This window comes from Phalaenopsis equestris, unplaced genomic scaffold (genome assembly GCF_001263595.1).
Source record: "Phalaenopsis equestris unplaced genomic scaffold, ASM126359v1 Scaffold000002, whole genome shotgun sequence".
Taxonomy (NCBI): Eukaryota; Viridiplantae; Streptophyta; class Magnoliopsida; order Asparagales; family Orchidaceae; genus Phalaenopsis; species Phalaenopsis equestris.
The window spans coordinates 16,493,488-16,514,532 of record NW_018164444.1 but is presented as its reverse complement, the minus strand read 5'-3'; the positions used below and the strand labels follow the sequence as shown (position 1 = coordinate 16,514,532).

General features: G+C 35.4%; 1 protein-coding gene across 2 annotated transcripts in view; it reads left to right on the top strand.

Annotated features, from left to right (window-relative positions):
• LOC110023109 (conserved oligomeric Golgi complex subunit 8) overlaps positions 1–21,045 on the top strand; it is a 56,342-nt gene that overhangs the window by 10,282 nt on the left and 25,015 nt on the right. For both annotated transcript variants that reach the window (XM_020722352.1, XM_020722361.1), the window contains exons 4-5: positions 3,122–3,199; positions 17,667–17,760. In XM_020722352.1, the coding sequence (XP_020578011.1) occupies positions 3,122–3,199; positions 17,667–17,760 (172 nt within the window). The remainder of the gene's footprint in view (positions 1–3,121; positions 3,200–17,666; positions 17,761–21,045) is intronic.

Below are 21,045 nucleotides of genomic sequence, written 5' to 3'. Positions count from 1 at the left end.
GAAACAGAAGATGAATTTAAGTCGAAGGATGTTACTCGACCCTTTTTAGCAAAACAAATTGAGAAAGAGCATGACTATTGGGACTTCTTTATGTTTTATTAACAATTCTGTTGATAAAAATGAAGATATTTAATATCCCCAAACTCAAATATTGGATTATTAGAAATGCATTATGTTGTATATGCATGCATATCTTGTAGACTAACTTTAAAATATTGTAATCTTATGCTTTATGGAATTTCTTATAAACTTTTCAATGAAGTATCTGAAAATACGATCTATCTTAGTGATTTTAATATCATTAATATTAATAAAATATTTTATTTTTACCATCACATTAGTGAAAAAAAAAGTTGAGGAGGCTTTAAAGAAAATCAAGGGTGAAAAATCAGTAGGACTTAATGATATTCCAATTGATGTGCGGAAATATTTAAGAGATTTAGGAGTTTCTTGGCTTATTAAACTCTTTAATGTATTTTAAAAATAAAAAAAAATGTCTGAGGAATGGAGGAAGAGTATTTTGCTTCCCATTTTTAAGAATAAAGAGGATGCACACAAGTATGCAAATTATAGAGGAATTAATTTGATGTGTCATGCTTTAAAATTATGGGAGAAAACAATTGAACATAGGTTAAGACGTGATACAAAAATTTCTCATAATTAGTTTAGATTTATGCTGGGCAGGTCTACCATGAAAGCTATACATTTATTGAGAGGTTTGATGGAGAAGTGCAGAAAGAACAAGGAAGATCTACTTATAATTTTTATTGATTTTGAAAAAACTTACGATAAGATTTCAAGAGAAGTCCTTTGGAGAGTTTTAGAGAAGAAATGTGTTGATATGACTTATATTCAAGTCATTAAAGATATGTATACTAGGCTATTACTTGTGTACGAACGAATGAGGGTTGACCAAGTACTTTCCTATTTTAGTTGGATTACATCAGGGATTGGTTTTAAGCCTATGTTTTTTTGTTTTAGTTATGAATGCTCTTACTGGACATTTACAGGAGGATGTACCTTTGTATATGCTTTTCGCTGATGATATCCTTCTTGTGGATGAGACTAGAGAAAGAGAAAAATTGAATTATGGATGTCTATATTGAGTCTAAAGGCCTTTGTTTCAATAGATCTAAAACTGAATATATGGAATGTAATTTTAGTAGTAGTAGCTCTAGCTGCAGAGTTGTAACTTTGGGAGATCAATTCATTAAAATGTGTGTACGTTTTAGATATTTTGGATCTATTGTTCAAAGCAATGGTGATATAGACGGGGATGTTATTAGTAGAATTCAAGTTGGTTGGTTGAACTGGAGGAATGCATAGGGCCTATTGTGTGATAGAAAAATACCATTTAGACTGAAAGGAAAATTTTATAAGATGGTGTTGAGAGCTGCAATGCTCTATGACGTAAAATGTTGACTTTTAAAATCGAGCATAAAACAAAATTAAGTGTTGCTAAAATGAGAATGCTTAGGTGGATGAGTGGATTGAGACTTAGAGACAAATAAATATATCCGTGATAGGGTTGGTGTAGCTCCAGTGACGGACAAGATTAAAGAGAGTTGTCTTAGATGGTTTGATCACATCAAACGTTGACCATTCGATGATCCTGTTGGAAGAGTAGATGTTTTAAATTTGACTTATGTTAAGAAAAGCAGAGGTAGACCTAAAAAGTCTTGGGCATATTGTATAAAAGAAGATCTTAATGTGTTAGAATTAAATGAAAATACGACACTAAATAGGAAAAATGATTCATATAGCTGACCCCACTTAGTGGGATAAAGGATTGTTGTTGTTGTCGTCTTTGTTGCTTTATGCAATTTCTATCAGTGTAATATCTGACACATAAGTATAATTTAAGGTTCAGCGTTTACATACTATAAATTTATACTATAATTTCTATAACCTGTTACCGTTATCCTCTTTTATTTTCATCAATTCTTATTTAATTTACCGGTATTGTACATTTCAACTTGGAAGGCTGAATGTGAAATTACAGGGTATAGACTTATGACAATTTAGCATGGTCACAGTGGGAAAATCTTGTAAGATAAATGTAGAAACTCATTTTTCACCGATTCTCAGATATTTCAATAACAATATTATACTGATCAAATTGGAAATATTTTTGAAGCGCCAAAAGTTCTATATACTATTTCCTTGAGAAAAATGAAGTATGACTGGGATGCATCATGTAGAATGTTTCTGCAAAGGTGCTTGATTTTTACATGTTAGCTGACCCGAGTTTGCGGGTCTTTCTTTCAAGATAGTATTGTTTTTGAAGATTTATTTTATTTATTTTTTCGTGGCTACTGCAGTAGAATATTAGGAACCGGCCTTTTGATTTTCTACTTATTAGCGGCACTATATACAATCATTTTTTTTCTATTAACCGATACTGCTAACTGCCTTCAAAATTATTAGAGAAGATTTTTTTGTGTATGTATGTTCATACCTGTTTTATTGCTTTTACTTTGTGGTTGTTAACTTAGATAGCCTTGTTGCCATACTAAGCATTTGATGGTTTCTATGTTTCATCCTCATATAGCGTTTCATATTCATATTTTTAGGGGCCGTTTTGGATCGAATTTGTTTTTATTTTTAATTTTTGTTTATGTTTGATTTAAAATAAAGCATGTTTTGCATATTTGATTAAGATATAATTGCTTTTAAAAACACTAAAAACATCTAAAAATTATTTTGAGTGCTTTAAAAGTATTCAATTTGTTTTTAGAAAAAAAAAATTAACATTTAAAAAACACAATGAACAAACATATTTTTAAAAACAGTGGAAAAACCAAAAAAAAAAAAAAAAAGCAAAAAGCAAAAAAACAAAAGTGGTCCCAAAGAACTCTTAGTACTTCTTTTTTGTTTCTAGTTTTCGTTTCTTTGCATTTGTTTGTAAGTTTTTTCATTTATATAATATGCTCAAGTAAATAATCAATTTCTCCTCTCGTTTTCCCTTGGAACAGACCTTTTTGTTGCCTTTTGTTTAGTGTTTTGGCTGTTTTTTATTTTTATTTTGTAAATAGGCCTCTTTCTTAGTCAAGTGAATTTCTGAGCTCCAGGAAATGACTTTACTTTTGACTAGCTTTCATTTTTTACTTTTATATTGCAGGTGCGTAAGAAATGGAAATTATGATGAGGCTCTTGACCTGGAAGCTTTTGTTTGCAAACTAGCAAAAATGCATTCCGAGTAAGTAGTTGTTTTCTCCTGAAATTCGCTTTTGATCTTCCTTAATTTTCATTAACACATAAACTTAATTTTTTTTAAATTTATACCACCCAAATATTTCGTATCACATAAATAATATCACTATTTTAATTTTTTGAAGTGAATGACACAGAGTATTGAGTTCACAGACCACGAGTCCTGCAATTGCAGCAGGGCCAATCTGAGAGTTTTTCTTCTCTTTTCTGCTTCTTTTCCTATTTACCTATTTTACAACTAACTTATTTCCTCAAGGGCCTTTATATAAGTGTGGAAATATGTGTTTGCTATTTGTATTTATCCTCATTTATTTCTCTATTATTATGTTTGTAGTTCTTTTCTTATATATTTGTTGTATCTTTAGTGTTGTAATAGTATGAATTGTGTTTGCCCTAGAGTTTACTCTCTATATAACGAGAGGAGTTGTAATTTGAAGATTAAAGAATGAGAGAATTTTTTCTCGGATGTTTTCGTTCATGGTATCGGAGACTTAGATCAAATCCTAGCATCCTTCTCCCTGCCAGAACACTCCCAGTGCAAGGAACTCCTGCCCTGCACAGCCGCAGGAAACTTCTTCCCTGCACAGAAACAAGTTTTGACGGACCTCCTCCTCTTCAACCGGAGTTTTCCTCTACTTCCTGCTCTCATTCCTGCAGTCAACTTGCCAGCCGGATCTCCTTCTACTGGCCAAATCTCCTGCCCACAGAACCTTCGTAGGTTTGCTGATCCTTCCCGTAACTGTTCCTTCCTGTAGTAGAAATACTATCAGGGTAAGCAGAGCAGCCGCAGTAGCAGCTAGCCTGCCCATAGCTTATTGCACCAGGCATTCCTCCTTAGCAGTTCTGCCAACTTCTCCTTGCAGCAGCAACAACTGTGGCAGATCCCTCCAGCAGCAGAAAAATCCCTGCAGGCTAGTTCTTCACCTGAAACTCTTTTGTCCAACAACAAAAAAACTTAGTGGCAGATCACTTTCTACCAGATTCTCCCTGCTGACTTCTTCGACGGAACTCTCATGTCCCAGCAGTAGCTACAATAGAAGCAGATGCAGCCGCCGATCCTCTCTAAGCTGCAGGCCCTCATTTGCACGCACTCATCTGATCTTCATGCAGGAAGATTCTCCCCTCTGGAATTCTCCCTGCAGCTTGAAATCTCCTTGCTCAAGTCCCCCTCCTCCGGCAGAATCATCCTTTAGACAACCGTCTTCCTGCAGGTCCTCCGGAATTCTCTACCTTCTTGTAGGCAGTCCGTCAGAGCTTCTCCCTAGAGACCTCAATGCCGGAATTCTCCCTGCAGGTCACAAACTCCCTATATGCCCTCTTAGTTTCTGTTTCATCTCCCGCCAGGTTCTCTGTAGACTGCTAGTCACAAGAGATCCTCTTTGTGCTATTCCTAACCCGCAGGAGCAGTGAATTTGACCCTGTAGGAGCCAAACTTTCTTCCTTCCCGTCAGTCCTTTGAGAGCAATAAGGAATCTTCTTCGTGCTATTCCTAACCCGCAGAAGCAGTGAATTTGACCCTGTAGGAGCCAAACTTTCTTCCTTCCCATCAGTCCTTTGAGAGCAATAAGGAATCCTTTCATCCCAAAATTTGCATAAGGTTTATGACTAAGTACAAAGTGAAGAAGTCTAGTTCTACTATGGAGCTTACCAGCTTGATGATTCACCATAGTATCATACCTTCTTACGTTGCTAACTATGGGAGATTTCGATTTCGGATAATATATTTAGGTGCTTCTAATCACATGACTGAGGACGTTCACGCTCACATCAATTTCCGATAGCACCATCCCTAAATTTATTAGACTTGCTGATGGATCTCACTCTAGGATTTTCGGGATAGGAGATGTTCAAAGACATTCAACTTTCTTTAGTGCTATATGTTCCCAAACTAGATTGTAATTTACTTTCAATTAACAAGCTTACTTTTGACCTGAATTGTCTTACTAAATTCCATTTTAATTTTTTTGAATTTCAAGTGGTGGATTCGAGGATGGTTATTAACAGTGCTTAATTGCATCGAGGTTTACATTTGCTCAAGGAGAACTATTCTCTTAACGCACAAGTGTCTTCTCCACCATCATCTTCTCATGATCCAGAGTTTGTCGTGGGCTAGTCTATTAAAAGTCAGGTTTCTTCATGACTTTGTGTCCGGGTCATCCCAATTTTCATTATATTGCAAAGTTGTACTCCTATTTCTTTATTCACAAAAAATCAAAGTTCTATTAGTGTGAAACCTGCCAGTTGGCTAAGAAATGCTCGTTATGTAAATCTCTCATCTCAGTAGAAACCCTCAAATTCTTTTTCTATTATCCATAGTGATATTCAGGGACTTTCAAAATCGAATCCCATTAATGGACACAGATGGTTTGTATCCTTCATTAATGATCACTCTAGAACTAGTTGGATATTTCTCATGAAGGAGAAATATGAAACTGCACAATTCTTTCAGTTCTTTTATGACATGATTTACATTCAGTTCCAAAGTTAAATTGAGATTCTCAAAACTGATAATGCAAAATAATACTTCAACTCTATCCTTGGACCCTTTATTATAAAGAATGATATCAATCGTAAGAGTTCTTGCATTGAGGCTTCACAACAAAATGAGATAGCTGAGAGGAAGAATATACTTCTCCTTGAGGTATCTTGGTCTATAATAATTTCTCACAATGTTTCAAAAGTTTTTTGGAGAGATGCTATGCTCATAGTCACTTACTTCATTAATAGAATGCCAAGTAGGGTTCTTAGATTCAAAGTCTCTCTTCATACTTTGATAGAAAAAACCCTCACGTTAGCTTTCTCATTCAATATTTTAAAAAAAATATTTGGTTGTATTTCTTTGGTCTACATTCACCAATCAAACCGCACAAAACTGACTCAAAATCCATCAATTTTTTTGCTTGGTCAAGATTTTAACTAAAAGGGGGTACAATTGGTATTCTCACTGTCGGCCAACTTTTTTATTTTGAAAATAATTTTTTAAATTTAATTTAATATATAAGAAGTAAATAATTTGAGTTTTGAAAGTAGTATGTTTTAATTTTCGAAAAATAAAACCAAATGGATCTCATTAGTCTAATGGTTTGCATAATCGTGTCCGATACAACAAATACTACACCTTTTCGAAAGATAAGTGTATACCTCGGCGATGGACCCAATCCTGCAAACTAAGAGATTTTTGACATCCATTTGACATGTGAAATTTAATGTGTGACCGACAAGTTTCTCTACCTAATATAAATATTAAGTAGAGTTTATTTTACTTGGGTTTCAAGTTTCTTATAGAGGCAAACCTCTATAGTTAATTACATCCCAAATGATGGGGGTCACTTGAGAAAACTCTCGATGATGATCAGTGGTACCGGTCTTCAAGAATTCAAAGTTTAGGTTTTCATGGTAGGACGTGGAAAAACAAGTGAGAGTGACTCAAATAGGAGTGAGAGTGACTCAAACTCAAATAGGAACAATTATTTTCAGGAGTTCAAATGAAGGAAAAGGGTAGGAGACGTCATAGATCATGAGGAGATCCCTCAATGACTTCTCAAGCTATCCTACTGTGTGACTAATTTTTGGAAACGATGTTATTAAGGTGTTTAGTCCTGCTAGTTTTATTATTTGGGACTTACATTTGCATAATAGTCGATTATACAAATAACCCGCAAAGACATGAGGGTGTACGTCGTAACGAACGAAAATCTCAGAACCTAAAGCGAATTAAGACATACGCTACACAACGTGGTTGTACAGGTGGCTAAAGAGGGTGTGAGGATTTACGTCGCGCTGGACGAGCTACCTCGAAATCCTATGGGTTGTTATTTAGATTAATGAGAGATAAATTGTTGAAGAAAATTCTCTTGTTGCTCGCTCCAAGCTCCTTGTTGTGCTGCCCGTAAAGCTGGCTCTAAGCTACTCGTCGAAGTAGCAGTTCTAAAGTTTGAGGTTCAAAAGGTTTTACCAGATGTGTTTAAGTGACAAGTTTTGTTATTATTCAAGCATTATGGGGGGTTTAAATTTGAGTAGAGCGACATTGGTTAGGATTCCACGGTTTCTTTGTTCTGGTACTTAGTTTAATCGAGTTGTTAAGTTCATTTAAATTGGGGAGATCTCGTTAGCAACCGTGGGTTATCTCATCTGAGGGACTCCAGTAAATTCAAAAGAACGTGCTATGTTTTTTTTTTTTTAAATGTTTAATTTTTGAAAAAAAAACTATTGTTTTGAAAATGTTGTTGAATTTTGGAATTTTTTTTGAGAGATCTCACCGACGCGAAGTTTGATTTCATTTCTTTCATCTGTTTCAAGGGTAGCTCCACGATCATTTAACGTTTCGACAACGTCCGAACTTACCTCGCAAATGTACACCGAGAAGTTGGTATGAGAATTCCGTTCATTGAAAGATTACACATATAAATGTGCAGATGTGCATAATGAAAAACATGTCAATAGTCAAATGTATTGAATATGTACGCTAATGCATTCACATATTTCAAACTCAATTTCACATTTCACATGAGAGTTGACTTCAATAAGCTTATAAAGACAACGGCTAAGTCAACCCACCAAAAGAGCTTAATCCCCATAAGTTTCATATTTGCATAAGGCCATACCAAAATCAGTGTTTAAAGACTGTCAAAACTACATTCAAACAAGTGTGCAAATCAACGCCTAAACGCTACGTACATCTCTCCAAAACAGTAGGTAAACCAACTCTAAACAACGTGTAGTATGTAGCAAAAAAATTCTTCTGTCACACATGTAAGTATTCAAGCTCTAAGTGTGGGACATGCAAACTCATAAGAACTGGATAATATATATGTATGCAACAAAAAAAAGAAGTTCAGGTGTTAAATATGTGCATACACAAGAATTATGCGGTAGGTATGTAAATACTACCCAAATCAAGAACTACGATATAAACAACTTGTTCGTTGAATACTTCACAATATATTCATAATTTCAGATGAAGGTGATAAACAAACAACAAGTAATTGTGAATTCTCCGCAACTAAATTCCCTACCCATTCATAAATATTTTGTTTCATTGCAAAACTTAATACCATCTGAATTCTACTTTCCCAATCATTCAGTAAATGTGGATACATGTAAAGTTAATCTCATCCTCTAAGTTAACGAATCGTAATTCAGGATTTAACCTGCACATATAATACTATGGTGGAAAGCCAAATTAAATTAAAAAAAAACTACAATCATGTATCAGTTTGGGCTACCATTAGTATAAAGTAAATGTTAAAGTATGAAATCATGCTTCACCGCAGCATGCTTGTGAAAGATATTGAATGCATCAGCTTAATTGTCTCATTTGAGCATCAACTTAATCCCCTTAGCGTACGTGCAAAAGTCAATGCTTTATGTGCATTCCTTCATATTTATTAATTATTATTATTTTAAGATTTCCTTTCCCTTAGAGAATCATAGTATATTCTTAACTTGATGATGACTGAAAATATCGGGAAGTTTGAAACAACGAAACTTTTGCACGTACGCGAAGGGGAAAGGAAAAGAGGGCACCAGGTTACATGGCCGAAGTTCGCCGGAGGAGAGAGCGCGTCGGGAAGAAGAGGTAAAGAGGGGATCTTCAGCGTAGAAAGCAGATGAGGCGAGCGAGAGTTCTTCGATGTAGAGAGGAGAGGAGGCCGAGCGAGTGTTTTAGTCGCAGGGAAGAGGGAGGCGGGCAAGCGGTCAAGTTTCTGTCGAGGGAGAAGAGGGAGCCCTATCCGGCCTTCGGCTGAGAGATGGCGAGCCGAGCTGGGGTAAGTTGAAGCAAGCGTGGGTTTCCGCGTGAGGAGGCGAGGGGAAATTCAATGCAGAGATACGAGGCGAGGCGAGCTCAGCTTCACTGCAAAGAGGCGAGGCGAGCTTTGATGCAGAGAGGCGAGGCAAGCTCTGTTGCAGCTCAATGCAGAGAGGCGAGACGAGACGAGGCGAGTTTCGATGCAATGTTACACCTAGAATAAATGGATTCTGTTGATTGAAAAACTCAAATGGAAGACTCTTAACACCTGATTAAAGTGACATTGGGCGGATCTTCTTTTGAAATTCGAAATTTAAAATTCAAAATTATTTGACCCTTGTTCAACCCGAGTCCAACCGAATCAAACCCGAGTTGAACTTGGGTTCGCTAATTAAAAGAACATGCACCGATTTTCGTGTTATATGCTCGTGCGCGGAATCATAATGATGTGGGTGTCCTTTCTAGCTAAAGTCGACGTTTCAGACCCGCCAATGTGGTCCGTTTCGTCATCCGGACAAGTTTGCCAGCGATCCGATCAATTCAGGAAACATCGTGCGTGGTGCAGTGAGTGCATAAATTGCGGTGTTCGCGAGTGTTCGAGTCATGGAGGGTTCACCTATGACCGTATGATCCTGTAGGAACTCATTTTCAGGCCCTCTACATGTTAGTCCTTAGCCCTTGCAACTAAAAGTTGAGTGTTTGAGACTACTCATGTGAGGTCTGCACAAAAATAAGTCAAGAAGTGACTCGAAGTTATATGGGAGGTGGGCTTCATCACTAGTCCGCTAGGATGGTCAATAAGAACTCATAAGGCTATATTTTGGGTTCTAAGTGTAGGAGACTAAGACCTCACCGAAAATGAGGTCAACACTAACATTATAAAAAATATAACAACTTCATGGATGTTACATTCTTTGAAAATCAACCATACTATCCCAAATATGATATTCAGGGGGAGAGTCTAGATAAATACTAGATTTGGGAAACTATTTTGAATACCCACACTGATAGAAAATGAACATCATCTCTTCTACTTTCTTCTCACCATCCTGTCTTCGAAGTTCTACCAGTTTGAGGAGATGGAATTTGAGACTGAAATGGAAATGCCCTGGAACTTTGTGCGTATACTAGGAGAAAGAATTCAATCGGGCAGAATAAAGACAAGATGCAACTACAAGACTACTTATAACCAAACTTGAATCTACACATCTCTGAAGTCCTAAGGGAGGTGAAATCCAACAGTGAAGACAAAGAAAGTTGTTTAAATTATCCCATCCAAAAGTATGTTGTTTATGCTTTTTAAGCTTTTGTATTTAATTTTGATAGTGTGGAGATACACAAGTCTATTTATGAAACCCTCACAAATTTCAAAATAAGAAAAGATAGGTGAAGAGGAAATCCAAACACTTGATTAAAATTAACACATCAACCTTCACAAGATTTTTTTCAGGCAAAGGGGTATTCAATGCCAAGTACAAAGTAGGTGGGAGTTTTAAGAGGTTCAAGGTTTGGTTAGTGGCCAAAGGTTTCACTTAGTCTTATTGAATATACTATCAAGTGGCATTTGTTTCAGTGGCCAAGCTAAACGCTATAAAAGTTCTTTTTTTTTGCAATGAACAAAAAGTGGGAACTGCATCAACTTGATATCAATAGCACCTTTGTGAAAGGAGATCATGAGGAGGAAGTATATATGGAAATCCCATCAGGGCTGAAAAATGACTCAAATAAACACCTGATTTATAAACTAAGAAAGTCACTCTATCACCTCAATCAATCTCCATGGTTTTGGTTTGACAAATTTGCCAAAACTATGAAAATTAATAAGCACATTCAATGCAAACTGACTATACAATGTTTATAAAACAGACTCGGTAAGGTAAGGAAGCTATACTCATTATCTTTGTAGATAATATGATCTCGGCAGATGATGATGCTAAAGAAATTGGGAAGATTGAGGAGATTATTGCCATAAAATTTGAAATCAAGGATCAAGAGCTATGAGATACTTTCCGGGCATGGAAGTGACCAGGTCCAAGGAGGGAATTATGATATCTCAAAGAAAGTACGTTTTAGACGTACTAAATGAGATAGGAATGTTGGGGTGTAAACCTATTGAGACTCCTATGAAATTTAACTAAAAGTTAAATTTATTGAGAGAAAAGACATCAGTGCAAAAAGGTAGATACGATAGATTGATAGGAAAGCTTATCTACTCGTCACACACTAGACATGAGAATGTTTTCTCTACCAGTTTTGTGAGTCCAACATGTGAATAATTCAAGTGAAGAATATTTGAAGACGACTTACACAAGGTTTCTATTTAAAAAATTAAACAATAGGGAGGTAGAAGTTTACATTGATGCTAGTTGGGTCGGAGAATTCACCAACAAAAAATCCACATTTGGGTATCGTTCTTATGTATGGGAAAATATGGTCATATGGGGGAGCGAGAAGCGAACATTTGTATGTAGAACTAGTACATAATCTGAATACTGAGCACATGCATTTTGGCTGGAATGTGTAAATGCGTTGGGATACTCCACGGTCAATCCCATAAAGATGAAGGAATGCACATCCAAATGTTATTAAATGCGTTGGGATACGTCACAGTCAATCCCATAAAGATGTTCTATGATAGCCAAGCCGCCATTAGTATCCCAAAGAATCTCGTCATTATGACATGATCAAACACATTAAGATTGATAGATATTTTATGTCTTAAAAGCTTAATGGTGGCATTATTCACTTGATCTACTTTCCAACTTATCTACAAGTGCACGAATTTTTTTACGAAATCTCTACTTCCAGACAACTTCACTGATTTGAACACAGAGCTGGGTCTTTACAACATCTTTGACCCAACTTGAGGGGGAGTGAAATTATTGTTTTCTATTTAGATTTATCTTCATTTATTTCTCTATTTTTATGTTTGTAGTTCTTTCCTTATGTATTTGTTATTTCTTTGATAAGTTGTAATTGTAGGAATTATGTTTGCCTTGGAGCTTACTCTCCATATAATGAGAAGAGTTGTAATTGGAAGATTAATAAATAATAGAATATTCTCTCTTGCGTTTTCCTTCAATAAGTTGTATTAAGGCTTTGGAATTCAATTTTCTCGTGGGTTTTGTTTGGGATAGTCGTCGACATTTCAAGTTTTTCCATCTAGAGTTGTATGGCTGCATCTCCCTCCCAAAACGGTGATTATCCTTACTCCACCTTTCTGTATCCTTGCCATGTTGCTTCCCATCACCCGTCATTCCTGCATCCACCCCAAATAGCCGTTCCCGACTGTTTTTCTACAGTTCTAGTGCGATGCCTCGTTCCATTTCCTCGAGGAAGTTGAAGACAACGAGAGGAAGCGAAGAGTCGAAGAGAGGGAGAGGAAGCGAACGGTCGAGGACACAAATGGGTATTTTTTGTTCTATAAATTATTGCGTGGGGAAGGTAGAGGTGAGACCGAGAGACTGAAATAGCTTACTTGGGTGAGGGGGTGGGGTTGTTCGACACACATGAAGCAAGAAGGGCCTCAAAGTTTTGTGGTTGTCGTTTGAGTCTAGGGCAGAGGAGGAGATGCCGTTGTTTGAGCAGAGAAGATGAGTGCGGGAGTTGTTGCACGAGGAGTAACACGCGATCCCGATGATCTAGCCGAAGAAGAAGAAATGGAAGATGAGCCGTGCACTCGCCGAGTGAATGAAGAAGGAAGGAAAGAGTTTTTCGCGTGCACGTGTAGAGCCAAATTGAGAGCCTTAAAGGTGAGCAATTTGTTATTATTTTTATTTATTTCTTATTATTATTTTAAGATTTTGTTATATTTTTTTTTCATTTGTTGAATTAATATGGGATTTTTCAAATTTAATTAGAAAGTTTAGAAGGAAGAATATTGGATTTCAGAACAAATAGAATTTACGAAAATGAGGAGGTAAAGATTCAGGCTTTTTTTATATAAGTTATTCTAATTAAAATGATATTAAATTATTCTATCTTATGAATTCAATAAAGGATTGAAGATCATTTGATTTCATATGAGATTTTGGATCGACAAAAGTTGAGGTAAAGATTTAGTGTTTTATTTATGTAAGTTATTAAGTTATATTAAAATCTATGAATTAATATTAGTTATTATAAATTGTCAAGCAATTGAATTAAGGGACCAATGAGATCAAGGTAAGATTATACAAAAGAAGAAGATATAAGGGGGCAAGAACAATATTTTTTTTAGTAATCATGCATAGTCAATTTAATTATAAATTACTACATATTAGTGCTAGAATCTTATGAAACATAACCAGTTGAGAAAAATTTAAGCATTGAAAGAGAGTTTCAAATTTTTGATGAGATCATTTCATAGAATGAATTCGGGTGAGTACTCTTACTTTTATATCTATAGTAGTATTTAGTTTCTTTTCAATCAATTGCATTAATGGTTATTGATATCTATAAATTCATGTATCGGTTTATCCTGATTTATATACTCTTTCTTTGGTCATATTTGAAAGTAAGGTCTCCTTTTAGTAAAAAAATATGACATGCTATTTAAAGATACATATATTGTTATGTCATTTGATAAACCTATGAATGATATTGATTATATGCATATATATTATTATATGTGCATGATTGACTATGATATAGTTATCCTATTATGACACTAAAGGTGAAACATTAAAGTACCCGTGAATGTAAATAGAAAAATATATTGATATTGAAGTATCTTAATTGATAAAATTTTTTTATTGTGCTTTTGTGACGGTTGTGGAAACTTAGAATAATATAAATTTATTGATATGATAAAATAAATTGAATAGCATGAAATATCGTAAGTAATCATCTTTACAACTATCAAAAGTTTTATACTGAAAATTTAACTAACATGCATTTTTTTTGTATTATTGTAATTTAGGAGTTTGAGTATTTACTGACTTTAGTTAGTTTCTTCTTGTTTTAAACTTTTCATTTATAATTAATTGATTAAAAGCTGAGCATCAGGAGAGAAACTATTTATAGAAGATGCACGTAATTTATAATGAGGTAAATTTATTTGTACTGTTTTAATTTAATTTTTTGTGGCTCTTTATTTGTGAAATTTTAGTGATATAAAATAAAAATAGAAAAATTTTATTTTCCCTGTCCGATCGCCTGCACTTGCTTTGGTCATATCTAAGCTTCGGGCCGGGTCGTGACATCTTGCCTTCCCCCTCCTCTTCATTGCCACGCAATCCCAACCCCCGATTTTCGCAACCTCTTATTCCAGCCATTCCTTTGTTGTTTCTTACAACCATCAACCTCCCTAACCTCCCCTTACCATCTCTCGTTGTTGTTACCTTGCTATCTTAGCCATCTTTGTCTGTTGTCACCCTCCCCCTTGCCGTTTCTTGCATCCTGTAATCTTTCCAGCCGCCCTTACTCGCTGATGTCCCTCACCTACCACAGAGAAATCCCTCCCTGATCGGCACCCTCCAACACCCCATCCTACCCATTCCAATCACCTACCACCACTTCCAATCCGCCTGATGCCTTTTAACACGCATAATCAACCACCACCCCTTTGTGATGCAACTCTAGTTAAGTTTGTGTCGTTTTTGTTGTTTTTTCTATTTCAGTTATATGGTAATTCCTTATTTTAATTCAGTAATAATATTTATTTTTTCTATTATCATTTGGCTAATTTCAATATCATTTGCTATCACAACCAGCTTAACTTTAGCCCTATTCTAGGGTTGTTACCAAAATTGGCCCCCGAAAAATTTTCTTTCCCCCCTTTTCCACTTAAACTACCTGACACATTCTTCCACCTCTCCAGACATAAACCCTAGCCATGACACCAAGGAGATAATTGTCGAAAACCTGATAGGGAGGAAATGACACAATGTCGCTTATGAGAAATCCACAAAGAGATGTCCCAGAACTTCATAAATAATATAAACAGTGAGAAATCCTCTAATAGCAGTAGAGGCTTTCCGCCTTCTAGATGAGACAATTCGGAAAGGTCACACGTAGACATAATGGTGACTTGTCAGATCGAATGGATGAATAACTACAACCCCAAACATTTGACAGGGAAATATTAGAGGAACCATGATAGTAAAGGTGGATTTATTGGACTTTGATGGCCACAGAGATTCGAAAAAATTCATTTAGTGGTTTTAGGCAGTGAAACATGCTTTTGAGTATGAGTATGTCCTACTGGATAGATTGATAAAGTTAAATGATGATTCTCTATGGTGGGAGAATCTAAAGCTACTTTGACAGCGGGAAGGGAAAAATAAAATAAAAAATTGGTCCAAAATGAAAAGGGAGATAAAACGCAAATGCATACCTGCACATTATAAGCAAGATATATTCTTGAGGCTTCACCAATTATAGCAACATCACCAAGTGATCGTCTCATCTTACAGTCAGAGTTCAATCCCATGATCAAACATCAAGAGTACAACCAATGAGACACTTAAGCCCACTCAACTAGAGGAGGAACCCGTATAGAGTGTAGAAAAAGTGAGGACCATCAGTACTCTAAAATTCATCCTCGCTAGTAAATGCTTCAAGTGTCACGATTTTGGCCACATGACATCTGATTGCCCAAATAGGAGAGCAATTCTTTATCCTAGCAAACAACCCTTGAAGAAAGGGACGGTGACACTAGAGAGGATGAAACCTTCAGAGAGGAGTCTCAACTTTCAGCATATAAGAAAGTGACGCCTGCGATTTAAGATGAGCTCATGAGAGATACTCCATCAGGATTCACATTAGTTCTAGAAGGTAGTGAGTTTGAGTGCAAGAGTTTGTGGATGTGGTGTAACCTATTATTTTTTTGTAGACCATAAGCGGAGTATTAATTGGATTGACAATGGTTGTCCAAGAGGGTGATAAGATTGAGCAACTGACACCAGACACATGATAATTTTAGATAAGAGAATGTTAGGATTTTCATATATACTGTTTACCTTATAAGCACTATTGAGGCAATATGTCATTTTATCAGAGATGAGAAAGTTTTGAGTTACTTCAGGAAGGCTATATGGAGTAATATGAGTATTGAAATTTAGTTCAGTTATGCAACATCCCCACAATCAGATTGCCCGACGAGCGTGGTTAGTTGCTACTTTGAAATTTTCCTAAAGTGTTTTGTGGGAATGAACACCCGACTGTGGGATCCAGGTCTTTCCGGAGAAAAAGAGACCTCTCCTAAATGGTTGCCATTAAGAGTTGACCAGCCTGTCCTAGATTTGTTCCAAAGTTGATTTCTCTCGACAAAATTATTTATCAGATACACTTGAGTATAAAGAGTGGGAGAAATAAATTATATATTTGATGGCTCGAGAGTTACTTTGCGACTGCATTTATATGTTGTATCAACTCAGGTTGTGCAAAATGATGATTGTGCTTATGTTATCAGGATTTGTTTTGGAATGACAATGCCTATAGTATTGACTTACCGTGAGATTGCAAAATTTTCACCACTTTCAATGTGGCCGACATTACACCATACTATGAGGAGACAAAAGATTTGATGGCTGAGTTCAAAGCTCACCTAACCCGAGAGATGACAGAACGTTGGGTGCACGGACTGCGAAATTTCAAACCAAGGACCGTGAATTCTTCCGTGATCTTAGCAATACCAATTCACTAGTCTTTCTTCCCTGTTATGCTTTCCAATTTCCCTATCTTTCCAATTAGGTCATTTTCTCAAGGGTCCTTTATAGAGGTTGTATTAGGGCTTTGAAATTCAGTTTTTGAAGTGAGGTTTATTTTGAGCAACCGCCGAAGTCGCATGTTTTTTTTTTAGGATTGTATCCAAGTCGAGTGGTGTTTTTTTTGTATTTCATTCTTGAGGCGGTGATTATACTTCCTCTACCTCTCCACATCCTTTCCACTTCGCTCCCTATCACCCTTCATTGCTACAACTTCCAAACTAGTCGTTTCCATTTTTTTTTGCAGTTCCAGCTGTCGCCATCGCCTTCCCCTCCCTCCTTTTGCTTCCATCGCTGTTTCAGCCGTCCATCTTCACAGCCGCTGCTGTTCCAACCCTTCTTCTTTACTGTCATCAATGTTCCAACCCTTTGTTATTTTTTGCAGCCGTCAACCTTCCATGTCGCTCCTTATCATCTTCTGTTGCTGCTGCCTTGCTATCCTAGCCTTCTTTGCGTGCTCCACCACTAGACAACAGCCTCTCTAGCCGTCCTACTCGCTGCCACCCCTCACCCTCTCTATAGAAACCCCTCACTGTTGCAACTGCCACCCTCCAACACCCCATCCGAGCAATTCCAACCATCTACCGCTACTTGCAATCCACCTAATAGCTTCCAACCTGCCTAATCAACCACCACCCCATTTCTGATACAACCCTAGTTTAGTTTGTGTCGTGTTTGTCGTTATTTCCAATTTCGATTATCTGGTTGTAATTCCCTATTTGATATCAGTAATAATGTTTGTTTTCTCTATTATTGTTTGGTTGACTCTGATATCAGTGAAATACACCTTTTCATGCATAGGCAAAGGTGGCATATATGTAAAAATTAAAGTGTAGGTGTTAGATATGTTAATCATATTAATTGTGTGGTATGTATTTAAATCTTCTTATTTTTTGTGTAAGTTTTACGAAGTAACATATGTTTTTTTTTTCCGCATATGTTTCCAATGGAATTCCATTATTTTATTGTACTATATTATTCATTATAATAACAAACATATGACGTTTGGAATCAAGGATACCTGTCATCCAGGCGCTAGCGGCTGAAGTGAAGCAGACAACACAGTCTCTCCTTTCTCAGCTTCTTCAAAAACTACGATCTAATATTCAGGTTTTTAAATGTCGCTGATCCAACCAAGAGTTGTTTACTTTAATTCATTATTTTTGTTTTATAATAGAAATGCGCTCTCATCAACTACAAAATCTGAATGGTATCCTTGAACAATTTTTGTATCCTAATTATGTTCACATAATCTCAATCTTAAGAATGAAGTTCCTTGAATCATTATTCTGATGATATAATACTTTCATCTGTACTATGTGTCTTCAACTTAAACTAATATTGAGTTATACGGAACTTGTCCATTATTTTTTGAGCATTTTCCTTCTATTTGCTTAGTTTTGTCCTCGATATACTTTGGGTTGTGGCTGGCGATTGTCAATATATCACCAAATTTACCAATGAAGCATTTTAATGAAAACTCCAACAATAGAAGTGTTCTCCATTAAAGCATGACATGAATAATAGCATATTTTGTTTTAGTATTCATCCGCTACAGATAGCAATAGGAAGAGAATCAGAAACGGATATGACACTGGACTTCACGAGGTCTAGGTTTGCCTTATGTGATGATATGATATAACGCATAAAATCATTCATACAAAATTAATGTCATAGTTCTCAAACTATCAATTACAATAAATAATAATTCTTTTGTTGAAAGGCTGAAAACCCAAGTAATTCATCCTTAATGATAATTTAATATACGTCTGTATGGACAAATGACTTTTTGCAATTGGAAATGCTAAAATATTAAAATAATTTTAATGATTTCTAATAAGTACACTACAACTAAATATTATGTACATATGGAAGAATGATCACTTTAAAAAATGTTAACCCTGATGACCTAAATATTAATCTTGATGAACTATGCACTTTTCTATTTGATCATATAGATTAAATTTTAAATTTCAATCTTCAATTTTTTTAAGATTTTATCATTGATAAAGTTATGAAATATTGATGTAACATAACATTTTTCAATGAATGAATTATGAATCAAGAACATGAAATCATTGTCAGTCTGATTACTTTCATAGACAATTTATCAAAACCAATAAATCAAGAACATTAAGTCATTCTCAGTCTGATTACTTTCATTGATAATTTATCAAAAGTTGTGTTATGTGAGTACTTTATTTATTCATCAGCTACAATAGACCGACTCAAATTTACCTGAAAAATATATTCAGTTTCTTTTAGAGGTTTAGGTTTTGAGTTTATTTCCCACTTATATTCATTTTGACTCTAAGTTTGAATTTATTCAAACATAGGTTTAGATTAATGAACATGTTCTAATGTAATTGCATATTCAGATTCAATAAAATCAGATGTAGATTCACATTGTAATTATCTTCTGCATTTAAGTCATCATTGAAGGAATGCTCATGAAGATTAATTTCTTCAGCAAGATTAAATTCAACCATACATGATTCTTGTGTTGATAGGTAAATTTCCTTAAGGGACAATAAGAAAATGTAGGATAGTCAACATCTGTAATATTCCTCAATCTCAAAAGCTATATTGAAGGCCTTATCTAATTTTTTGTGTGAATATTCTAGCTTAATTTCTTGCCTAAGGCTTTTAATGAGAAAAATAATCAGAAAATAATTATAAGAAAAATAATGTTTTGTTACAAGACCTTTAAACATTTCCTAGCATTCGTATATGTTATAGCCACTTTTCTTAAATTAACCATGCGATTGATCATTGTATTCAACGAATAACAAAGTTTACTCTTGACTTTTATATTTCATTTAACCTATGCAGTTTGTTAAATAATTTAGCAAGTCCTGCAGGTTTTGATTTATCACATTCAAATGATTGGATATTATTCCTAAAGTCGTGTACAAAAAAATCTTCCAAGTTATCCATCTGATATAAATTATTTTAAAATTATACCTCTCATTGAATGTTTAAATAATAATTTTGAAACTCATGTTAGTCGTACACGGTGATTGGCTTGATCCATAGCTTATTTGATTTCATTGAAATTCTATTATGCATTCCAATGGGGGTAGTTGCTGATTTCAGCAATAACAGTGAAAAGAACTGGGAAAAATATGAATAACATGAAGAACAAGATAATGGCAAAACACTACATGGGTTTCAATCCAGGTATAGTTGAAGAGCAAGGTTCAGATGTACCGAAACCTCCTAAGAGAAAATAAACACAAGTCTAATAAACCCATATTTTTAAATGCTAGACTCTCCTAATTACAAGCATGTCACCCTAAAATATAAAAACAGAAATAACAAACTAAAACACATAAACCAAAAAAAAATAAACTGAAATAAAACTCTATCTTCTGTGTCATTCTCTCAAGGCTTTAAAAATTCCCTCATATTGAGCAATCTCATAATCTAATTTGTAACGAGCAACTAACTTAGAGACACTGAAAGTGATGGAGTCATTTTAATCTCCAGGCAGGTTAAGTTCGATGAACCAAGCATCTTTTAACATTGTCACTGTTGAAATTGGATCAAGGGGTTTCCTACTCTAATACTGAAGAATCTCAATCCACTTGATATCAAATTCTTTAGAATCAAGATTAATTGGCGTGGTTGTAAGATATTTTGTGTTTCATATCAGCGTCAGAATACAGTGATCGAGCTTTCAAACTTGGTGTTGTCGAAGTAATGATGCTTGATTTATATGATCATTTATATCAGTCTTATGTTGATGGTTAAGAGAAGCAAATCAATATATCGTATAGTTTGATCAAAAGATGGTATCTCTTCTGAGCATATTGATGATTAGATGCTGAAAAATAGACATTGTAATGCACGTATGATGATTCCAACATCAAGTCAAACTCATCGAAACTTGAGGCTTCTTGATGAAATGGATTTTCACCTCCTTTCTCAAGAATTTTATTTTCGTGATCTGTTCAATTTTCGTGATAGAATAGGTTCTCTTCTTCCTCCCCTTTCACCCCATTTATGGATTTATTTTGACGTTTTCCAGGGTCCCGCCATTCAAGAATCACCATTCTTTCTTACAAACGACGAATTTCTCATTGCAAGTCTTCTACGATTAATTGTTGGGTTGGACGTACATTTTTTCTTCTTGGCAGCATCCTGATTTTCTTTTGCCCGTTTTTTTGACGGGACTGTAGAGGAAAGGAATCAGATGAGACCTCGGATGATCTGCAATTGAGGACAGCTTGCAGAGAATGTAGGAAACACCGCAGGGAAGAACAAGAAGACATAAATCAGGGACCAAAATTCTTTGATAGGGAATTCGTGCACATAGAACCGCAAGACCTGATTCTGGAATTCCGGCACATAGAACCACAATACTATGATTATGGAATTCCTACAAACACAGCC